The sequence below is a fragment of the Pongo pygmaeus genome, chromosome 11, assembly GCF_028885625.2.
Source record: "Pongo pygmaeus isolate AG05252 chromosome 11, NHGRI_mPonPyg2-v2.0_pri, whole genome shotgun sequence".
NCBI lineage: Eukaryota > Metazoa > Chordata > Mammalia > Primates > Hominidae > Pongo > Pongo pygmaeus.
In genome coordinates, this window is record NC_072384.2 from 72,400,315 (window position 1) to 72,418,173 (window position 17,859).

At 41.5% G+C, this 17,859-nt stretch overlaps 1 protein-coding gene across 2 annotated transcripts in view; it reads left to right on the forward strand.

Moving 5' to 3' along the window:
* RAPGEF4 (Rap guanine nucleotide exchange factor 4) overlaps positions 1–17,859 on the forward strand; it is a 316,916-nt gene that overhangs the window by 49,556 nt on the left and 249,501 nt on the right. For both annotated transcript variants that reach the window (XM_054477049.2, XM_054477050.2), the window contains exons 2-3: positions 10,088–10,230; positions 13,101–13,189. In XM_054477049.2, coding sequence (XP_054333024.1) covers positions 10,088–10,230; positions 13,101–13,189 — 232 coding nt within the window. The remainder of the gene's footprint in view (positions 1–10,087; positions 10,231–13,100; positions 13,190–17,859) is intronic.

Consider the following 17,859-nt stretch of genomic DNA (forward strand, 5'->3'; position numbering starts at 1 on the left):
TTGCCCAGGCTGGAGTGCAATGGCACAACCTCAGCTCACCACAACCTCCGCCTCCCGGGTTCAAGCATTTCTCCTGCCTCAGCCTCCCGAGTAGCTGGGATTACAAGCATGCGCCACCACACCCGGCTAATTTTGTATTTTTAGTATAGATGGGATTTTGCCATGTTGGTCAGGCTGGTCTTGAACTCTTGACCTCAGGTGATCTGCCCGCCTTGGCCTCCCAAAGTGCTGGGATTACAGGTGTGAGCCACCCTGCCCAGCCAAAATGGAATTCTTAATACCTGTTTTATCTAACAGGGCTGCAATGATCAAAATTTTCAGTAAGTGTCAAGGCCCTTTGAAAAGATAATAGTGTTATAAAAAGATTGAGATTGTAGAGTACGTAGTATTTAAGATCTTAACTGTTGTTATAGAGAAAAAACACAGTGCACACGTATCCATAAAACCTCTAAAAGGCATGGAAGAATTCTAGTATATGTTTTTAAGCACTTTATTTATTGCTTTCATGAGATACTTTTTAAAAAAGATCTTGGTGGCTAATAATGATGATGATGATGGTGGTACTAGAAATAGCTTCTGTAGCCTTTTATAATTGATAAAGCTCACATGCATTATCTCAGATTTGACAGTTCTTCACTGGAGGAGATGAGTAGCTCTTTACAATGCTAAATTACTGTTAAAAAGAGTCAAACTGAACCTCAAAGTCGTTTTAATGCATATATATTAAGTGAACATTACACTCAATGTTTTGAAATATATTTACTGATTTTCCAAAGACATCTGAAAATTTAAAAAACATATTGAGGTGGTTGAGCATTATGTGCATTCCCGTAAGATGATAGTGTTACCATAGTCTGCTAATGTGGTCCATTTCTTGGCCAAGCTTTTTGTTTATAATTATGGGAAGGCACTGGGCAGAGAGCAGTTCTGCCTCCCTCCCCCTTTCTCTTCACTTCTTCTTCCTGCACCCCTCAGGTCTGACTGTTGGGTGTTGGAATCTGCTGTCCCAAGAGGTCCCCAGGAGCTGTGGCGGGAGTTGCCACTAAGGGGTCTACTCAGCTGATTGATGAGGTGGGTGGGCACTCTCCACGGTAAAGGGTTTGCAAATATTGACTGTCAGATAGCCAAGCAACGGAAGTCATCGAGGGGACAATGTTTCTTACTGATTTATGGTTATTGTGTATTCTTTCCTACAAATGCCTTTGTGTTCTTATTTTGTGCTCCAGCTAACTCAGAAACTGGCTAATTAGTCCCTAGATAATCCAGAGTTGACTGAATTAAAATTTAAGAGCACAGTAGATGTCCACATTGCATAATGCATGTGGGCAGCACCCAGAATCCAGAACCTTTGCTATTGCCTGGATGCCTGACTTTGATAGTTTCCATATTCAACTACTTTGTGTAGTAAGACAAGGTCCGGCCCTGAACATTGTTGGTACTCATATTACAGTCCTTATTATACTATATTCTAATTTTGATTGATTCCATTTGCCACTAGATTGTGAGCTCCTCGTGGATAGTGTTGGCATTTTGCTCATCTTTATACTTCCAGATTAAGGTGTCTAATGTACAGTAGTAAAGCAGTATAGTTTACTGAGTGAATAAATAAAATGAATGAGCATTCATGAAAGGATGTGTTCGGTGAATGGAGAGCCATTTAAAATTTCATAGATTTCATAAATTTCTCTGGTGTCTATGTCTCCTGAAAGAAAAAAGAATGGTTTTAATACTTATTTATAGGCCAGGTGGTAATTAAGAATTGACTCAGAGCTTTGGGAGGCCAAGGTGGGAAGACTGCTTGAGGCCAGAAGTTCGAGACCAGCCTGGGAAATATAGAGAGACCTTATCTCTACAAAAAATTTTCAAAATTAGCTGGATGTGGTGGCATGTACCTGTAGTCCCAGTTTCGTGAGAGTCTGATGCAGGAGGATTGCTTGAGGTTAGGAGTTTGAGGCTTTGGTTCACTGTAATCATGCCTGTGTATGGCCACTGTCCTCTAGCCCAGACAACATAGCAAGACCCCCATCTCTAAAAAAATAAAATAAACTTAACTTTAAAACCCTATTCCTGGCTGGGTGCAGTGGCCTACGTCTGTAATCCTAGCACTTTGGGAGGCCAAGGCGGGTGGATCACCTGAGTTCAGGAGTTCAAGACCAGCCTGGCCAACATGGTGAAACCCCATCTCTACTAAAAAATACAAAAAATTAGCCAGGTGTGGTGGCAGGCGCCTGTAATCTCAGCTACTTGGGTGGCTGAGGCAGGAGAATTGCTTGAACCTGGGAGGTAGAGATTGCAGTGAGCCAAGATTATGCCCTTGCGCTGCAGCCTGGGGGATAGAGTGAGACTCTGTCTCAAAAAATAAAAAAAAAAATTTAAAAACCCTATTCCTTTTAAGATTATCAATATGTTCTAATAAATGGTCTTTTTTGATACTGCTAATAGGCATTATTACCATTATGATATATATAGAACTTAAAATAATTTTATGTCATCAGAAATATTTTTGGTTTTAGCCTTTTGCTAACTTAGATGGGTTGTCCTCTGTCTAACTTGCTGTCAGAAAGTTTTTGATGACTGTTAAATTCATCTTGGAAGAGCTGAGGAACCATGAGAAGAAGAAAAAAACAAAACAGGAATACATAGTGATTCAAGGGTTAATAAGAAATAAGACCCAACTAGTATTTATTGGATGAATGAGTAGGTAAATGAAGGTGACTGTTAGGGCTGCTAAAACAAAGTACTTTATTTATTTATTTACTGAGACAAGGCTTCACTCTGTCACCCAGGTTGGAGTGCAGTGGTGTGATCATGGCTCATTGCAGCCTCAACCTCCTGGGCTCAAGCAATCCTCCTGTCTCAACCTCCTGAGTAGCTGAGACCACAGGCATGCGCCAGAATGCTTGGCTCATTTTAAAATTTTTTGTAGAAATGTAGTTTTGCCATATTGCCCAGGGTGGTCTTGAACTCCTGGGCTCAAGCAATCCTCCCACCTTGGCCTCCCAAAATGCTGGAATTACAGGTGTGAGCCACCATGCCTGCCTAACAAAGTACTTCAGACTAGGTGGCTTATAACAACTGGAATTTATTTCTCATAGTTCTAGAGGCTAGGAAGTCCAAGATCAAGATGCTGGTAGATTTGGTGTCTGGTGAGGGCTGCTCTCTAACTCATAGACAGCACCTTTTTCTGTGTCTTCACATGACAGAATGGAGAGCTAGTCTCTGGAGTCTCTTTTATGACAGCACTAATCCCATTCATGAGGGCTCTGCCCTTACGGTCTAATCACCTCCCAAAGGCTTCACCTCCTAATACCATCACTTTAAGGGTTAGGATTTTAACATATAAATTTCGGGGACTTAGGACACAACATTTAGACCATAGCAGAAGGTCTCTCCAGGAAAAAATTTACATGCATGAAACATGAAATAATAAATAATGGGGTTAGATGCCAAAAAGAAATGTTATCAATTGGATTTCAGAGAAGAGAAAACGTTGTAAGGAAAAGCCCCAAGAAGGGAGTGAAACCTAAGCTAGGCCATAAGGAAATTAGTCAGTGTGTTAGTTTTCTGTTGCTGTGTAACAAATTATGATAAACTTAGCTGCTTAAAAAAGCATACATGTATTTGTCTGTTTTCATGTGGCAGGAGTCTAGGCACAGCTTGTCTGGATCCTCTGTTCAGAGTCTTAAAGGCTGAAATCAAGGTGCTCCTGGCTAAGTGTGGTGGCTCACATGTAATTGCAGCACTTTGGGAGACCGAGGCAGGAGGATTGGTTGAGCCTAGGAGTTCAAGACCACCCTGGGCAACAAGGCGAGACCCTGTCTCTACCAAAAAAAAAAAAAAAAAAAAAATTAGAAGAGCATGGCCATGCACACCTGTAGTCCCAGCTAATTGGGATGCTGAGGTGGAAGGATCACTTGAACCCAGGGGGTCGAGGCTTCAGTTAGCCACTGCAATCCAGCCTGGGTGACAGAGTGAAACCCTGTCTAAAAAAGAGAATAAATAAATAAATAAGAGGTGCTTCTTTCTGGAGCTCAGTTGACCTCTTCGAAGCTCACATAATTTTTGGCAGAATTCAGTTCTTGCAGTGGTAAGCCTGAGGTCCTTGTTTTCTTGCTGGCTGTCAGTCAGTAACTGCCCACATTTCTTGCCACATGGCCCTCTCAGAGGCCTTCAGACAACCAGGGCAGCTATCTTCTTCAGCGCCAGCAAAAGAACCTCTCATTCCTTCCATCCTCGTTTAAAGGTCTCACTTGATTAGGTCAGGCCCAACCAGGAAAACCTCACTTTTGATTAACAAAGTCAACTAATTCTGGGCCATAATTACATCTGCAAAATCTCTTCACCTTTGCCATATAGCATAACATAATCATGAGAGTGATCTCTCTTCACTTTGCCATATTCTATTGGCTAAAAGCAAATTGGAGCTCCCACCCAGCCTCAAAAGGATTGTACAAGGCGTGGGTCATAGGGGGCCACTTTATAATCCTGCGTTCTACAGTGTCTTTGTTTACAAATGATTCTTTTTAAAATTTTTATTTTATTGTGTTAAGAACACTTACTATGAGATCTACCCTCTGAACCAATTTTTAAGTGTATGATATATTTTTGTTGGGTATAAGTACAGTGTTGTACAGCAGATCTCTAGAGCTTATTCATCTTTCTTGACTGAAACTCTAGGTCAGCTGATAATAACTCCTCATTTCCCTTTCACTCCAGTCCCTGGTAGCCACCATTCCACTCTTTTATTCTATGAATTTGACTATTTTAGAAACCTCATATAAGTGGAAACGTGGTATTTGTCTAAGACTGGTTTATTTCGCTTAGCAGAATGTCTTCAAGGTTCATGCATGTTGTCACAGATTGCAGAATGTCCTTCATTTTCAGGGGTAAATAATACTCCATTGTATGTATATATGTATTATTTTCTTTATCCGTTTATCTACTGGTAGGCATTTAGGTTGTTTCCATATCTTGGCTACTGTGAATAATGCTGAAATGAACATGGAAGTGTGAATATCTCTTCAAGATCTTGATTTCAATTCTTTCAGATAAATACCCAGAAGTGGGATTGCTGGATGAATGGTAGTTCTATTTTTAATTTTTTGAGAAACCTCTAAACTGATTTTCATAGCAGCCACACCATTTTAGATACTGACCAGCAGTGTGCAAAGGTTCCAGTTTCCTCACATCCTCACCAACATTTTTTTTTTGATAATAGCCATCTTGACAGATGTAAGGTAATATCTCATTATGGCTTTGATTTGCATTTCCCTGATGATTAGTGACAATGAGCACCTTTTCATATCCGTTGGCCATTTGTATGTCTTCTTTGGAGAAATGTCTATTCAAGTCCTTAGCCTATTTCTTAATTAGGATATTAATTTTTAAAAATACCAAGTTGTAGGCATTGTAAATGATTCTTTTGTTGTTGTTTGAACATGTTTTAAAAGTGAAAGTTTTTAAAAAGTCATTTTTTAAAAAAGGCCCTGGATATTAGATGCCAGGCTAAAGAAAATCAATTCTCTGTACTTGGAGCTTTTGCTTGGGGACCAGCTGTTCATCGTTATGAAGGGAGAAGAAAGGAGCCTAGAGTGAGCTATAATTAGAGAAACCACATCATCATTTTGATATACTGCAAGAACTTCCTAACTTCCTCTTGGCTGTTGATCTTGACTGTCTCCCATCTGCCACTAGTCACAGTCAAGGTGATCTTTCCAAAATGCATATCCAAGCATGCCACTACCCTGCTTAAAATGCTTCTGCTGATTATTAGACAGAACCCTCCTAGGATAGGACTGCCATGCTGTTCAGATTCATGTCTCAACATGTGCTTTGTGCTTCACATGCCCTTTATCCACGCTCAATGAGAGAGTGGCATAAGGATTAATGGAGGGATGAATTTGAGAGACATTCGCAGGTAAAATCACCGGGATGTGGTGAGGGAGAGTGTCTTGGTCTGTTCTGTGCTGCTATCACAGAATACTGGAGACTGGGTAACTCAAAAAGAACAGAAATTTATTTCTCACAGTTCTGGAGGCTGGGAAGTCCAGTATCAAGGTGCCAGCATCTATCTGGTCAGAGTCTTCTTGCTGTGTCCTCACATGGTGGAAGGTAGAAAGGGGTGAGCCTACTCCTGCAAGCCTTTTTTATAGCAGCATTAATCCACTCATTAATCCACAGATACTGCATGAAGGCAGAGCCCTCATGACCTAAGCACTTTTCCTTAAACTCCACCTCCCAACATTGTTGCACTGGTGATTAAATTTCTGACCCATGAATTTTGAGGGACCAAATAGCAGAAGGAGTATGCTCACCTCTATGCTATTTACACCATAGCAGAGGGTGAGTCTACTCCATGCATGGAAATAAGGGGGGCAGGTGCAGTAGCAGATGTGGGAGAGAAGATAAGTTCAGTTTGAGGTCGCTGTAGATTACACGCAAGGACTTTTTGTATGGTTGGCCCTGTTTCGGGCACTGTAGGATCTATAAAGGAGGTCCCAGACATGACCTCTAGAGAGGTGAGAATATACATTGCATTATGAAATTAGAGAGTCACAAAAGGATTATCACTGGTGGTAGTTTCCAGAGATCGAATAATAAAGGTGTCTGTTAATAGCCAAATGAAATTTTCCCCACTCCATGAAGTACCCAATAAAATTAATGACAGGTAGAAGGTTGCTTTTCATTGTTTCTGAGGCTTAAATATTAAACAAGATTGACATCGTTAGGGCCTAATTTGGGGGCACACAAAAATATCAGGAGAAGAGATTTCACTCTTCTCCCAGTTATCTCAAATTAATTTTGTCTTTCCAAGTGTCTTTTGTCATTTAACAATCTGGTTCTGAAGATTGAAGTTCTTCTGTGCTTGTTTTGGACTGTATAGAAGTACATACATTTTTCTTCTGCTGTTTTCTCATGAGTGTCAGGCTAAAAATCTTTTTAGCTGCCTTAGTCTACACTCCTAATGTGGGAGATGCTCTGGTGAGAATAAACAAAAAGGCATGCTCTTTCTTTCTTTGCGGAAGATGGATTCTAATCTCTGTTTGTCTCTTTTCCTATGTAGCTAAGTAGAATCTGCCATATCATGTCCAGTCAGTTTCTAACTCATCTAGTTCTTATGATTCTTCCCACGGTCACTTGCATGCTGCCATTGCTTTGGGCCTGTGGCTGCTGCCAGTGCTTCTGTGGCTGCAACCCAGCTCCCTACTGGCACCAGCACCAGCTCTGCCTCCCGGGAAGTGTGCTTTACTGTCTGGGATCCCTCGATAGGGGCACCTCTGCCAGCTGCTGCTGTCCTTGCTGCCCCCCAGACACACAAAGACTGAAAGTTGTCTGCACCATTGTCCATACCACCTTATTAACTGCTGAGGTCCTAGTCTCTGTTCCAAAGCCCCTTAACTTTGAGGACATAGTTTCTGGTAAGGAGTTTAGAAAGCCCTTGCGAAGGGGTAATAGGAGGAAGAGGCACTGATACTGATGTGTTGTATTTCCCCAAGTCAAGCCTGCACATCTCTCAGTGCTTTCAGGCATGCTGTCATCTCAGAGACTGGGCACACACACATCAGGATTTCCCTTCCTCTTCCCCAGGAAGCAGAATCCAAACCCTTCTAGTAGGGGTTTGTTGGGAGGCCAGGGAGGTTGTGGGCATATTCTTTGAATCTAATTTTCTTGGTCCTAAAAGTGTGATGGGGTGAAAATTGAGCAAGATGAAGAGCTTTTAAGCTAAGCTCAGAAAAGCCTGTATCTTAGGTCTTCCACTTAGTGACAGGTCATCTACTCATGTCCTCTGAAAATGTTCATCTCTCATGATGGGATCTGTCTTCTGACAATGTCCCAAGTCCCTTGAACTCTGGCCTAGCTAGTCTTGACTTCTGTATTAGTCTGGGTAATGCTGGGTGATGCTATGATAACGTACCTGCCACTTACACAGAATCTTTTGTGGGTTGTACATTCTTCTCCATCTTGTGCTATGGCATGTAAAACACATGCCTCCTGTCTTAGTTTCCTAGGGCTGCTGGAACAAGATACCACAAACGGAATGGTTTAAAACAACAAACATTTTTTTCTGTCAGGGTTCTGAAGGCTGGAAGTCCAGAATCAAGGTGTGGGAGGCCCATGTCTTCTCTGAAGGCGCTAGGGAACAATGCTTCTTGTCCCTTTCTAGCTTTTGCAGGTTGCCAGCAATCTTCGGCATTCCTTGCTGGTAGATGCATCACTCCAGTCTCTGTCACCACCTCCACGTGGCTGTTTTCCTGGTGTCTCTCTGTCCAAATTCCCCTCTTTTTCTAAGGGTGCTAGTTATTAGATTAGGGCCAAACATAATCCAATGTGACCTCATCTTAATTTGATTGCATCTACAAGACCCTATTTCCAAAGAAGATTACATGAACAGTTGCTGAGTATCAGGTCCCTGATATATCTTTTGAGGAGACACAGTTCAACCCATAACACCCTTCAAAGTTGTTCCTGAAGAAGAGAGGCCCCCGGCTCTTACCAGTCTCACCTCAGAAGAGATATATGCTAGTTTTGTTCGCAGTCTAGCCCCAGCATAACTACAAGGGAGGCTAGTACATTTATGGGAGCACATGGCTATTTGGTGAACATTATTTGTCTCTGTCACATCCTCATCCAGTTCATTTTCTCTGATCCCAGAATGCTCTGGGGCACACATGATAGTTTCTATATAATGTGAAATATCTATCAAGAATAGCAGTGGGTGACTGCAAAGCACATGGAAGAAACAGACTTGGAAAATTGCTCAAAGAAAAGAAAAAAATAGTTTATATAGTTTGTAAAACTGTCTTATTTTTGTTTGGTTCTTTGATTTATCTTAATCCAGAGGTTACAAAATGGCAGTCAGCAGGTTGGATCTATTCCAGAGATTTTTGTGTGTGTGTGTGGCCTACACAGTGTTCAAGAAATATGAACAGACTGGGCATGGTGGCTCATGCCTGTAATCCTAGCACTTTGGGAGGCTGAGGCGGGAGGATTGCTTGAGCCCAGGAGTTTGAGACCAGCCTGGGCAATATGATGAAACCCTGCCAGTACAAAAAATTCGCTGGATGTGGTGGAGTGCACCTATAATCCCAGCTACTTGGGAGGCTGAAGTGGCAGGATCACTTAAGCCCTGGAGGTCAAGGCTGCAGTGAGCCAAGATTGTGTCACTGCACTCAGCCTGGGTGACAAAGTGAGCCTATAATCCTAGCACTTTGGGAGGCTAAGGTGGGTGGATTGCCTGAGGTCAGGAGTTCAAGACCAGCCTGGCTAACATAGTGAAACACCATCTCTACTAAAAATACAAAAAATTAGTTGGGTGTAGTAGCGGGCGGCTGTATTCGCTTGAACCCAGGAGGCAGAGGTTGCAGTGAGCCAAGATCGTGCCATTGCACTCCAGCCTGGGCAACAAAAGTGAAACTCCATCACACACACACACACACAAAAGTGAACAAACGTCTACACACCTAGATTTACCTTGAACAATGGGAAGATTTGACAACATCTGGGCCCACATTTACCCAGAAAACTAAGAAGGAAAACAGCCAAATAAGAGCTGCTCCTTGTGGATAGTCCCATTTGCAGTTCACCCTGATGCCCACCATTCCGTGGAGAATCACCAACACTGAGGCTGTCACTTCTCATTTGTCTTTGTGATTTCACTGTTGTTTCCTTAGAGTAGAGATTTTTTTCCCTTATATCTTGCTCTTTCTACTCACTTCCTTTACCTTATTGGCCCCTGCAGGCATTTGTGTTTGTGACTTCATTTTTTAGTAGAATCTGCATTTTCATGTATCTTGTGCTTCTAAGGGATTAAGCATTATACCAGAGTATCACCTTGAACTTAGCACTCTGGGGTTGACTCCTGCTGTAGCATCTGCAATAGTAGTGATTTAAGGCGAATAGTTGGTAAAGCTCCGGAAATGTCTATAGCGGCCCAGAAATACCTATAAGGGGGTGGATAAATATTTGCAATGAAATATTCACAAGTGGGATATTTGGGTAAATTTGAATATAATTAAAATGAGGCCTATTGATTCACTTTGAGGTAAATTTTTACTGATATAGCTTTGTGCCTTTTCTCCCTATACAGACCATTGGAGCGATCCAGCGAAGATGTGGATATAATCTTCACTCGACTGAAAGAAGTTAAAGCTTTTGAGAAATTTCACCCAAATCTCCTTCATCAGATTTGCTTATGTGGTTATTATGAGAATCTGGAAAAGGGAATAACATGTAAGAAATGCAACTCTAGTAGTATGTTTCCATGTATGGTTTATGCTCATTTGTGGTTACTTTATGGAGATAAATAATAAATGGAGTATTTATGTGCTAAATATTTGAGTTTCAACCAAAGGTATTAAGGTGACATTTCCCTCTAGTGTGTTTATTCAGTTGCATGTAGGTGTTTCCCTAACTCCTTTGTTCACAGAACGTAAATGTTCTTCCAGGGCAACCAACTTTCTAGATGGAGCTGGAGGGATGTAATGATTCACTCATTTAGCTATATCTTTAGAAATTCAAATAATTGTCTTCTCTAATCCAAGAAATATGTGGCCAATAGGATATTAAGATAAAAGTTCTCTTAACTAGTGCTGATAGTAATGTTTTGAATTAATGCCAGTAATATCATCTATTCCAGGTGTGAATAAGGGTCAGGGAGATAGAGTAACAGTTGGATTTTTTAAAAAGTATTTTTTCATTAAAAAAGTAATAGTTCTTCTGTTGGAACACTTTATGCTGCACTCACAGAAAACTTCCTTTCAACTGATTTGAATATTCAATGACTTAAGCAAGAAGAAAAAAAATCAATTACTCATATAGAAGAAGTCCTGAGGTAGAATGACTTCAGGGTTGGTTAGTGAAGTGACTCAGTGAAATTATTAAGGCTTCAGGTCCTTCCTGTATTTTTTGTTTTTGTATGCATTCTGAGGTGTTGGGTTTTGTCCTCAGACTTGTCCCAAATTGTTCTGACAGCTACAGCTGTTGGATGCATTATGTACTGATACAAAAACGTCCTACTGAAGGACTATTTCTTTTTGGGTCTCTGTTTCAGAAGTCCCCCAGCAGACTTCTTGTATTGACTCATTGGCCAGAAATGCATCACATGCCTAAGTCACATTGCAAAAATAATAGGATCACCAGGACTGATTTAGACCAATCATGATTGCCCTAGTGGAGCTAACACCTAGCCCTACGGATGAGGATGGAAACTTGTCTAAAACCTGGGTTTAGTTAGACAAGAGGGCATGAGTATTTCTGGGTGGGAAAGCAACAGGGTGAGTCACAACATTATTGTAGAAAATTTAGAAAGTCAACAAAATAAAAATCACCTACAATTTCTACCGTTAACATTTTGTGGGCCAGGCACAGTGGCTCACGCTTGTAATCCCAGCACTTTGGGAGGCCGAGGTGGGCGGATCAATAGGTCAGGAGATCGAGGCCATCCTGGTTAACACGGTGAAACCCTGTATCTACTAAAAATACAAACAATTAGCCGGGCGTGGTGGCAGGTACCTGTAGTCCCAGCTACTCAGGAGGCTGAGGCAGGAGAATTGCTTGAACTCAGGAGGCAGAGGTTGCAGTGAGCCAAGATTGTGCCATTGCACTCTGCACTCCTCTAGGCTGGAGTGCAGTGGTGCAATCATGGCTCACTACAACCTTGAAATCCTAGGCTCAAGCCATCTGCCTACCTCAGCCTCTTGAGTAGCTAGGACTACAGGCATATGTCACCATGCCCAGCTACTTTCTTTAATTTTGGTAAAGACCAGGTCAGCTATGTTGCCCAGGCTGGTCTTGAACTCCTGGTCTCAAGCAATCCTCCTGCCGTAGTTTCCCAAAGTGTTGGGATTATAGGCGGGAGCCAACACACCCAGCTCATAGTTACATTTCTGTTAAGAAAAAAATCATCCATACATATCATTTTCAACCAGTTTTTTTAACTGATGTCAGAAACTTTATTCTTTTGGCAATAAGACTCTTTTATGTTTCTAAAAGCCATTTTCAAAATGAATCTCCTAACATGTATAATGTGAATTTGATTGACAAATAATAATGTCTTTTGGGGCCAAGAATTTCATGAAAGACAAAACCCTAACTCTAAAATGAATCACATAAAGATTTGGAGCAGCAGAGTTACTGGAGAGACCAGTTATAAACTCATCAACCGCGTCTTAAGCTTGTCATTGCACTTGGTAGGATGTCATTGTTGTTCTTTGCCTTTTCACAGCATGTCCTAGTCAGGAAGGTCAGAGCAGCTTGTCGTCATTAATTATGGTTCCCAGAAGCTTGCTCTTCTCCAGTAAGCACTAGCCTTGCCAGAACTCAGTTGTCCCATGAGCTGTCGTGTGATTTTTCATTGAGTTACTTGACCTCTGACTTTAACTGTGAAGAGGATTTTAAAATATCAAATCACTCCATCTAGTTATTTAGTTAGGATATTTAAAAGGACAGTTGGTTTGCATAAGATTTTTGAACCAGTGTTTTGGAATTACTTTCCCAAACCTGGTCTTAATATGATATGGGAACTATGGTTCTATCTAAATACCTAAATATTTTCTCTCTGAGAGGACAAACTTAGAGCGAGATTAGGTTCAAAAATTTCTGATGAGGATCATTTCTAAATGCTTCAAAGCAGTGAATTTGTAAAAAGAATAAGAAAATGGACAATGATAATATAGTAGTTAAAATTTTTAAACAAAGCAGATTTTGGTTCTTTAAATCAATCATTGGTCACCTTAAAAGGAGAGGTGCTAGTCTAGAAAACACATTGCTTTTAATATAGTCTTGGGAAATATCAGCTAATTCTTCTTAAATTCAAAGGATCTTGTAACATTTAAAGCTATCATCTTTATTACAGCTCTGTAAGTATGATAGAGTTCTCTTTAACAAGGTTCCACTTCACAGAATATTGAATAAATAGGATATAGCTTTGTTGACAGATGAGGTAAAGAAAAACATGTCATGTTCCTGTGGGCAACAGATAGGGGAAGGGTGGTAAGCTCAGTTAGGTCCAAGACATGCTTGGACCAGTGAAAAACTAGCAGATCATATAGTAAAACCAAGTTGTATCTGTTATATTTATATCGCTGTTTTTTTTTTTCTAGTATTTCGCCAGGGTGATATTGGAACAAACTGGTATGCTGTCCTGGCAGGGTCTTTGGATGTTAAAGTATCTGAGACCAGCAGTCACCAGGTAATATGCTCTATTTTTTTGAAAGTAGGATTTATTTTTTTTTAAAGACATATTATCCTATGTCTTTTATGCCATTAAAATTACATTTTCAAGTCCATTTCCTCTTTCCCACAGTAAGGAGTTCAGCAGTGTTTGTTGGATTCCTTTATTAAGTCACTCAGCAAACACCTATTGAATGTCTTCCCTGATTTGAGTATAGTGCCAGGTGATCAAAACATGAAATTCAAGAACACATTGGGGCTGCTTTCTAGGAGCTTGTAGTCTATTTGGAAATGCAAGCAATTTCAATGTGACACAAATTGCTGTATAGGGTGAAATGTGAGTGAAGAGGAAGGAGAAGAAGTCTTCCTATGTTTCCTCTTGGATCCTTTCTCCATCTTTGTATCTTGAATTTTCTTTGTCCTAGAAGTGATCCTCTCATCGGCCTTGGAGGAGCTCTTGTGATGCAGGAGATATGTGGCTGATGCAGTCCCCCTAAAATCTCTATTTCTCTGCCTTGTCTTTTCAAATGTGGAAGGCTAATAATATTATTTTCCCTCTAAAGTACAGCACTGGCTTTATTTTCATTAGTCAACTCTGAGGAGTTTGGCATCCTAGTAGATGAAACTCATTCTTTTTTCTGTTCACAAGATTTATGAATATTTTAAAAAAACAAAATTTAAAAAGAAAGAAAGAATGTTAAAAAAAGAAAAAATGTATGAATATTTAAAGTCAAACTCAGGGCCTTCTTTCACATCTGCAGTGACGCTTGCTCTATCATTAAGATATGTGACCAAAATGTACACAACCTCACTGTTTAGAGCCAAGAATCTCGAGTCTGAAAAGTATGACCCATAAAAGGCCACCATCAGGTGTCACTATGAAAATGTTCCAAGTCTTATTTCCACATATTCAGGATTCAGAAAAAAACTGAAGGAATAGAATTAGTTAATTGTAAAATCTGAAAGAATTGTCCAAAAAAATTAAAGAATTAGTTAAAGGGACAAATAACCTTCTGCCAAGTGTCATATTTAAGGCAGTGTTTTGGAGCCTTTCTCATAGGTAGCACACTTCAAATGTGAGAAACATTTATGACACACCAAATTTGAGGTTTAAATTTTTTAGGAACTTGTATGCATATTGATGTTGTGGGCAGTCACCATCTTAAAAATAGAGTGGTATCCCAAAAGATTGCGGGTAAGGTGGGCATTTGGAATTTGCAATGTAGTTTCCTGGGTGATACCCATTGTAATGGAGGGTTAAATTCTCAGGCCAGTGTCCAAATCCTATGTAATCCATAGTATACTCTTTCTGTGCATCAGTGCATGAAAATTCCATTAGACACAGCCTGGAACCTGTGCTTCCCAACTTTGATGGTACTTTTCCTCTTGCTGTCTCTCACAGGACTGGCTTTCTCTTGGATTTCAGAGAGAGTCAAGGTGAGAGGTGGGTTTTGATTCTTGTAAGCTGCCTCAGTTTCTAATGGGAAGGAGAACAGCTAGCATTTCTTGAATATTTGCCATATCCAATATAACCAAGATATTTATCCATATGTAATTTATCCAGTCCTTCTTGAATATTTACTTGGCAGTGTTCCAAGCACTTAACAGGTATTTATTTACTTCTTTAATCCTCAAGTCAACCATGAGGTAGGTCGTATTACTGTTGTCATTTTGCAGATGAGAAAACGAACTCCCCGAGTGGTTAAATAACTTACCTCAAGTATTGTATCTAGAAATTAGAGAAACCAAGATTAAAACCCAAGCAGTCAGGCACCTGAACAGATGCTGTTCGCCACTGCTCTCCACCATTTGACTCTTAAGAAACACGAGGCAACACGCAACTTCCCTCTCTCCCTACTTTTTGTCATCCTTTCAGCTTACCCCATGTCCTCCTTTCTGCATATCTCCTACCTGTGGATGCTGTCCTTGTGGGGACTCTCTGGGCTTTTTTGCTGAGAGCTGCTCCTGGTACTTCCTTTCCCCAGGTTTTACCTGCATAGATGTTCCCTGGGGACAGGGCCTACAGCAGGATCGTTCTGCTCAGTTCCTCCTGCAGCTTGAGTGGTTCCTGAATGAGTGATAATGGAGAGAGTGGAGAAGCTGAAAAGAGAAATGTGACAAAAGAGAGGAAAGGGAAGCAAGATGAGAATTAAGGAGGAGAAAAGAAAGAAGAGGAAATCTCGGGAAGGAGAGAGAAGGAGAATCAGAAAAGGAAGAGCAGATGTGCCTAAGGGGATGATACATAACACCAGCTCTTATGTGCTGACATACCAGATGTGAAAGCTGGCCGAGATTTTGATGGTATTAAAATAGTATCTGGCCAGGGGTTTCAGGAATATTGCCCTTGACCAGTTATCTCTCACCATGGCATCCTAGCAGGGTTATTAGCTACAGATTTAACAATTTTAACTAATCTTTTAATTTTAGATTTACCTGTAATTTTGACCTCAAAACCAATGCAGAGAACTTTCCTAAGCTGGGCCCGGTCTTCTTTTAGTTGTTAGGAATGAGTTAATTTAATACCAAAGCCGGCTTACTGCTTCCTTTATGTATTTCATCCCACAATGTTCAACCAGAGTTTTTCTGGATGGATTTGTATCACTAAAATAAAAGGCAGAGAAAGCTCAATGACTCCCACACCCTCTAGCCCTCTAGAGTACAGCCTGAGATAAACAGGGCCCAGCCTTCCAGCCAGTTCTGAAGGTAGGACATGGACCAGCCACATTGGAGAAAGAAGCTAAGGAGAATGACCAAGATGGCAGAACCCCCTTCCATGTCAAGATGCTTGCAAGGGAGAAACAAAACTGCCATATCTACCCATGCTGGTCTTGTGATGGGCTCTGGGTCTCTGCCCACTAACAATGTGGTAAATCAGGGGGATTGTTTAACATGACAGAGTAGTGCCCCATACAAGTCAGGGTTCTTCAGAGAAACAGAAGCACTAAGAGATAGAGATGGAGAGAGAGAGACAGGTTTGTTTTTAGGAACTGGCTCACATGATTGTGGGGGCTGGCAAGTCTGAAGTCTAGAGCTGGCAGGCTGGAGATTCGGGTAAGAGTTATTGGCAGAAGCAGAATTCCTCAAGAAACCTCAAGGGAAACCTATTTTCCCTTAGGCCTTCAAGTGAGTAGATGAGGTACATGCACATCATGGAGGGTAATCTACTTTAAGGTCTACTGATTGTAAAGGTTAATCACATCTAAAAAATATCTTTACAGCAACATCTAGATTAGTATTTAACCAAACTACTGGCCATTATAGTCTAGCCAAGTTGATGCATACAATTAACCATAATAGACCCCAATGAGGAGGGAAATGGGATTGGGTGAAGGCCATGGGTGAGGAGCAAGGAGAGACCTGGAATTCCTACCCCTAGAGACCAGAAACGATCATTGCTAAGTGCCTTCCTTATGTGGCTCATGTGAGGGGTTCCATGGACATTAACTGAATTAATCTTTAGGCATTTGTGTCCTGTTTTACCAAAGGCTTGAAAACAAGGCTCAGTGACATAGGTGCAGCTTTCCCAGGGCCACACACGTGTACGTGGGCAAACTGAGATTTGAATTCAGGTCTGATGTCCTCCAAATTGCATCTTCTTCTGCTGGGCGCACTCATGAACAGAGGTGTGAGGAGGATGATAAAAGTGAAGGAAGAAAAGTTACGCAGTCTAAGAGAAAACTGAGGAAAGAGAAAAGAGGTGATGGCACAGAGTCAAGTCTTTCAGGGAGGACGGGGCAGAGTTTCTTGCCAGCCTGCCCCTTGCTGCCCTGCATGTCTGCTTTCTCATCTGAGAGCCAGAGGGATGTGGTGACAAATTCCCAAACTTAGCACTAGGTTTCAGCCTCTCAGTGGGGTGTGAGCCAGGATGGTGGAAGAAGAGCGGGAGTGGCTGCTGGCAATGGGCGCCTATGACAGGAGGCTATGTGCCCAGTGTGTCACAAGCATTATCCCACCAGCAATCACCACACTGCCCTCCCCTTAGTGCTGTGGTTTGTCTCATTTTAGAGGCTAGATATTCAACAGCTTGCCCAAGGTCACAAAGCTGCTGGGTATCTGGGCCAGTTCTTTGTGATTCTGGGGCTCAATGCTTGCCCATTGTGGTTGTATAGGTGCCACCCAGAAGGAACAGAAGGGGAAGGAAGAGAGGTGGGGGGCTGAGCCAGCCATTAAGGAATAAGGAATGCAGGGAGGAGCTTTTCCCTTGCAGCTTCTCCAACTCCCACCTGGGTGTCTGATGCAGCTCTGAGCCCCACAGCCCTCCTCTCTAAGCCCACTGCCCAGGTGCTGTTGGAGGCAATCCTCCTCCCACCCTCTCTTTGATCTGGTGATGCACAGTGAAAGGGGTGTGGCTGTCCGTCCAAAGGGCATCCGGATTAGAGGGTGGGGTAGATAAGTGTAGGTGATAGGGAGGGAAAGTGAAATACACTGTGTACAAGGTGGAGGAAAAATGGTTAGAACTGATGGTGATGGGATGTGGAGGTGTAGAGAGAAAGGGAGGCTCCTGACTTGGGTGAAGAGGTGGACAGTGATGCTACTAATGGAAATGGGAATACATGAGGGAGACCACCCTTCCCAGATTCTGCGATAGTATTTTATGCTATACATTTATTAGGTATGTATATTAGTCCATTTTCATGCTGCTGAGAAAGACATACCCGAGACTGGGCAATTTACAAAAGAAATAAGTTT